At 39.4% G+C, this 6,000-nt stretch overlaps 1 protein-coding gene across 2 annotated transcripts in view; it reads right to left on the bottom strand.

Annotated features, from left to right (window-relative positions):
• Positions 1-238: 238 nt before the first annotated feature.
• CNTNAP2 (contactin associated protein-like 2) overlaps positions 239-6,000 on the bottom strand; it is a 2,310,676-nt gene continuing 2,304,914 nt past the window's right edge. For both annotated transcript variants that reach the window (XM_011941411.1, XM_011941412.1), the window contains one exon: positions 239-2,957. In XM_011941411.1, coding sequence (XP_011796801.1) covers positions 2,758-2,957 — 200 coding nt within the window. In that variant the 3' untranslated portion in view covers positions 239-2,757. The remainder of the gene's footprint in view (positions 2,958-6,000) is intronic.

Raw genomic sequence — 6,000 nt, 5'->3', positions numbered from 1 at the left:
GATGTCAAGATTGTGTGAGAAGTGAATGACAAAGCAGGATTAGGCACTGAGAGCTTGGGTGGGAATGTCATGGTTATCAAGGCTGCACTGTGCTAGGCTGTCCAGGGAGAGAGTTGGAAGAAAGACTTAATTCCTTTTCTTCACATAAATATATTATTTACCATTTAAAATGTACTGGATATGGCCTTCATAAGCAGATGTAGGGATTTTTGTTAAACTCATAATCCCAAGAAGAGGTCAAGATTTCCAGCATTTATTTGGCACTTAGTTACTTAATACTTTATCCACCTTTTGGTTCACTGTCTGATGGCCGTATTGTAACCCTCTTGAAGAGAGAGAGACAGTATCCTATATGTCTTAATTGATGGTGATACGGGAGAACCACTGATGCCTGTAATCATTGCAGTGTCCTAGGTTTGAAATTTTGGTGAGAGGATTGGATCTCATTTTTCACCTTTTGTGGGAGGAGAAAGGATGAGAACATTTTAGTAGCAGAAGCTGTTTTGGGGGACTTTAATCCCCTACTCATTTTAGGAAAAAAGGAAAAGTGTTGAGACAATGCATAGTGAACAGAACTATTGTGGGAATTGCAAGAAATAATAAATTTCCATTGGGCATTATTTGGTAAGTGCAGAAGTAATACCTGTAAACCAGGTTTAAAAATCAGAAATACTTCTAAAACGTTATGTTTAAAATTTGCGTTCAACAATACATACAGTAACTCCTAATGGTAGTCATCTTGGCTAAATAAAACAGCCTTTTCTTCCAATATTTTATTTGTAAATGTTACATTGTTCTGATATTTAGTGATATTAAATGTTTTTCCACTTTAAATGTATTTTATAGAAGAATGATTAAAACCTTTTAAAATTAAGGGTCTCCATCCATGACAGTGCCTGAGCTCAACCAGCAATGGTAAAAGGGCATCAGGATTCCCTTTTGTTCTGTTACCTTGACTTGCATGGGAATTAACTGGTCCAATGTCTCTTTTGGAATGTGCTGTGTACTGGTGTAATGTGCCACTAGCAACTCTAGGTAATGTTTTCCATTACCCAAGAAACTGACATGCCCCAATAAGTTAGGCATACTGAGAATCTTGAAAAAGAATGCATTATTCTAACCAACTAGAATTTCCATTTTATTGAGCTGGGCCATCAGAACGATAGCATCTATACCTCTGAAACCTCCTCTTAACCTCTCCCAGGCAAAGAAGGAAAAAGTGATCATATTTAATTCCTCAGAATGGTGGGATCTCAAGATTTTTTAAAAAGTGCTTATTAAGTATAAGAGGCTTGAAATACAATGATCACAAATGGTAGTCTTTCTAGAAATTTTGTATAATCTGTTTAAAAAATAAGATTATTTTTGGATGCATTGTCCTCATTTGTTTACATGAAGTGTATTATTTTTAAATATAATCAATGAGTTATTTGTTACACAACTGGGTCAAGGTTTCAGATTAAACTAAGAGGTGTGACTAACTACACTTGTCCATTGTCAGAGAAGCAACAGGTACCAGGTTTGTGAGGAACTTGAGGTTCAAATGTGTCCATCTTAGAAGATCCCTGAATCACAGCAGTGTGATTGGATGGAAAAACACGTGGAGTAGTTGAACACGTGAAGTAGTTGATTTAAAATATGGCAGTGTTTTCCATATCATCCAGAGTAACAGCCGTAATAACTTGACTTTATTGTGTTGCATCCATTTATAGGACATGGTCTATTAGGATTTTGTCACAGGGGTGGAAAAACTACCAGAGACTTAAAGCAAAATAAGAAGCGCAACCTAATTTATGCATTCACTAGAAATTATCCATACGTTTGCTACAACTTTAAAAAGAAAAAGAGCAAACAAATCATAACATCTGGCTCTAATTCCCCATTGAGGCTCTTATACATATATAAATCCCGTATGTTTCAGATAAAACAGGAAAAAATCTTTTGTAACAGCTGATCACCATGGTATTGCAGCTGATAGTTACAGATATTGAATTGGTCTAAAACTACATACGTGGAACAATATTAGCTTGTAGAATTCAATGAAAAACCAACAACCCCAATATAAACTGCCTTCCCTGGTTCTTCAATGCCTCTCTCCAGTTGTGCTGATTGTGTCGTTACACACCAGGTGCCATGCACTCTCTTGCTTCAACTGCTGTTATCAGTCAGGAACCCCAGATGCCAGAGAGCTGGCATAGATTGAACTCTGCTTGAAAACTGGCAAATAATAGGTTCTCTTTGCCCCTTTCTTTTCCAACTTACAGGACGTTAAAGGAAATAGTATATGAACACGAACTAGTTACTACAACAGCCCATTAAGGTTGACTAGAAGCAAAAGGAAGAGAATGTGGGGGGCCATATGTAGGTGCATCAGCTTTTCTCAAGAAAAAATACCCATGTTCTAGGGCTCTTAAAAATGTAGAAAACTTGCCCTGTTACCACGGGTCTTTAGAACACCTCTAAACACACACAAAATAAGACAGATATTACCTACAAACTTCAACCATTGCTTAAACTCTAAAAGCATTTTTTGTATTATTTTGTTTTGATACAGAAGGGAAAGCTCAGCTATAAAGAAATATTAAAAAATTTTTTTTTTTTTTGTGATCAGTCTCAAGAATATTCCATTGCCTGCCTCCCCCAACTTGTGCTGATATTTTAAGGATGTGCTCAAGAGTATGAAGCAGGGTGCTTTTGTCCCTTTCTCTCCTTCCTAGTAATTCCCTCCTCCCTATCCCATAGCCAAGTAACCACCCCTCAAATGAGCCATTCCTTTTTGCTTTCATCAATGGTCTCTGTGAAATTGGGGTCGTTGTTCATGATGGCGGCGTCTGCGCTCTCTGCCGACTCCGCCCCCTTCGCTTCATTGGTATGGTAGGTGCCCTTGTGGCGGAACATGTACCGGATCAGGAAGACCAGGGTGCAGAGGATGGTGAAAATCACCACGGCAATGACGCCTGGCGGAGAAAGGAGAAGCACCAGAGGTTAGACAGGGCACGGGTGTCCCTCCAACACTGTCCCCACTTCACTACAGCTCCCTCAGACACAGCCCTCTCCCATATAAAACACAAACTTCAAAACAACAAAGATAACAAAAATGAAGTAAGATTTCTGTTTTTGTCCATGAAGGAGTAACAGGAAAATCAGGAGTAACTTCCCTTCCAGCCAAAAGTAACTAAAATACTGGACACAATCAATGAAATGACAGTCTTCAGACATTAGAAAACAGGCAGAACGGAACCATGATGTCTGAGAACAGAGAAACAAAAAGGAGGAATCCTACAATTTTCCTCGTTTTCTGGCTGCCAGCAATTTTTGGACAGCAGTGTAGGGAGGGGCAGCACAAGAAAGCACAGTGGTTTCCCTGAATGGAGAGGGGAGACAGAGCGCGTGCGAGAGAGCCGTGTATAGAAAGAACCCTAATAATCTGCACAGAAATGTCTCTGAATTTGTGGCAGAATAGCACTAACGTGTGCATGTACAGAATGAAAGTCCATAGGCGAGGCAAAAAGCAGAGCTCTCGGGGCTGGGAGACGTTTATGTTCCAACCAACCACCTTGAAGAGACCTCATTGAACAATCAGAGCATTTAATACAGTTGTAGAATGGTCATGCTGAAGATGTTTGCTAAAATAGGCCTAGAATAAAGACTACCCTAGATCTGTCCTGAAAAAACTTTAAAACACATCTAAATAACTTCAGGCTGCAGAGAAAAATAATTTAGAGAAAAAAAATTTAGGAAATTTTCCTTTGCCCTTAGGAACCTTCGTTCATTTGGAGGGGGTTTCGGAATTGCCGGAGCTTGGATTGGGCGGCCAGGGTTGTTCCGTTACTTTTTGGAATTTTGCCCGGGGTTTTAAGGGAAACCTTGTTCAAATTGGGGGGAAAAAAAATGAAACAGTGGAACTTGTAGAGGTGAAACACACAGTGTCTGAAATGAGAAAAACACTGGATCAGGCCAGGTGTGGTGGCTCACGCCTGTAATCCCAGCACTTTGGGAGGCTGAGGCAGGTGGATTACTTGAGGTCAGGAGTTCAAGACCAGCCTGGCCAACATGGTGAAACCCGGTCTCTTACACTAAAAGTACAAAAATCAGCCAGGTGTGGTGGCACACTCCTGTAATCCCAGCTACTCAGGAGGCTGAGGCATGAGAATCGCTTAAATCTGGGAGGCGGTGGCTGCAGTGAGCCAAGATCATGCCACTGCACTCCAGCTTGTGTGACAGAGCGGGACTCTGTCTGAAAAAGAAAAAAATACTGGATGAAATGATACAGACTAGATAAAATAGAAGTAAATATAACTGATCTAAACACTCCAATTAAAAAGCAGAGACAGTAGATAAAAAAGATGCCTACTATATGATGTCTACAAGATACGAACTTTAAATACAGGTCAAAAGTAAAAGGATGGGAAAAGATATGAAAACAATAATCATAAGTAAGCTGGAATAGCTACATTAATATGAGACAAAGGACAAAGTTGTTAGTAGAAATGAAGAACATTTCATAATGTCAAAAGGGTGAATTCATCAAGAAGACATAATGATTCTGAATGTGTATAAACCTAACCTAAGTACAAAATAAACGAAGCAAAAACTGGCAGAACTGGTAGGAGAATTAGACCAATTTGCAATTATAGTTGGAGATTTTAACACTGTTCTGTCAGTAACTGATAGAACAATTGAACAGAAAATCAGCAAAAATTTAAAAGACCTGAACAATACTCTTAAACATTACCTAATGATATTAGACCAATCCTAAACATCTTTCTTTTTTTTTTTTTTTGAGACAGAGTCTTGCTCTGTCGCCCAGGCTGGGCCGGATCTCAGCTCACTGCAAGCTCCGCCTCCTGAGTTTACGCCATTCTCCTTGCCTTAGCCTCCCAAGTAGCTGGGACTACAGACGCCCACCACCACGCCCGGCTAGTTTTTTGTATTTTTTAGTAGAGACGGGGTTTCACTGTGTTAGCCAGGATGGTCTCGATCTCCTGACCTTGTGATCCGCCCGTCTCGGCCTCCCAAAGTGCTGAGATTACAGGCTTGAGCCACCGCGCCCGGCCAACGTCTTTCTTAAAATACAGGAGAAAACACTACTCAGTTCATTTTATGAGACCAGCATTATCCTGATACTAATAATTACAAGAAAACTATGGAGCAATTCTTTTTTTTTTTTTTGAAGACAGAGTTTCATTCTTGTTGCCCAGGCTGGAGTGCAATGGCATGATCTGGGCTTACTGCAACCTCAGCCTCCCAGATTCAAGCAATTCTCCTGTCTTAGCCTCCCAAGTAGCTGGGATTACAGGTGCCTGCCACTACGCCCAGCTAATTTTTGTATTTTTAGTAGAGATGGGGTTTCACTGTGTTGGCCAGGCTGGTCCTGAACTCCTGACCTCAGGTAATCCACCTGCCTCAGCCTCCCAAAGTGCTGGGATTATAGTTGTGAGCCACTACGCCCGGCCACAATATTCTTTTAAATAGAATTTTAGTAAATCAAACCCAGCAATATGTAAAAAAGATAATATATTAGGATAATGTTAATCCTAGGAATGCAAGTTTGGTTTAACATTAAAAACTAAAGCAATGTGATTTACCACATTAAGCAAATAAGGAGTAAAACAGTATGATCATCTAAATAGATGTGGAAAAAGCATTTGGAAAACTTACAATACCCATTCATCATACAGTTTTCAGTAAACTATGGGTAGAAGAAACTTTCTCAATCTGATAAAGGACATCTGTTGGAAACTTACAGCCAATATCCTATTTAATAGTGAAAGATCAAACACATTCCCCTAACATAGGGAACAATGCAAAATTGTCAAATCTCAACATTTATTCACTTTTGTACTGAAAATCCTACCCAGTGCAATGAAACAATAAAAGGATATAGACTGGAAAGAAACAAGTAAAAAAGTCTCATTATTCTGAGATAATATGCTTGTGTTTAGGTAGACAATTCTAAGGAATATACAAAAAAGTTATTAGAACTAACAGCAAATTTAG

This window comes from Colobus angolensis, unplaced genomic scaffold (genome assembly GCF_000951035.1).
Source record: "Colobus angolensis palliatus isolate OR3802 unplaced genomic scaffold, Cang.pa_1.0 Scaffold2, whole genome shotgun sequence".
NCBI classification, from domain to species: domain Eukaryota; kingdom Metazoa; phylum Chordata; class Mammalia; order Primates; family Cercopithecidae; genus Colobus; species Colobus angolensis.
This window is presented reverse-complemented; position numbering and strand designations above follow the sequence as displayed.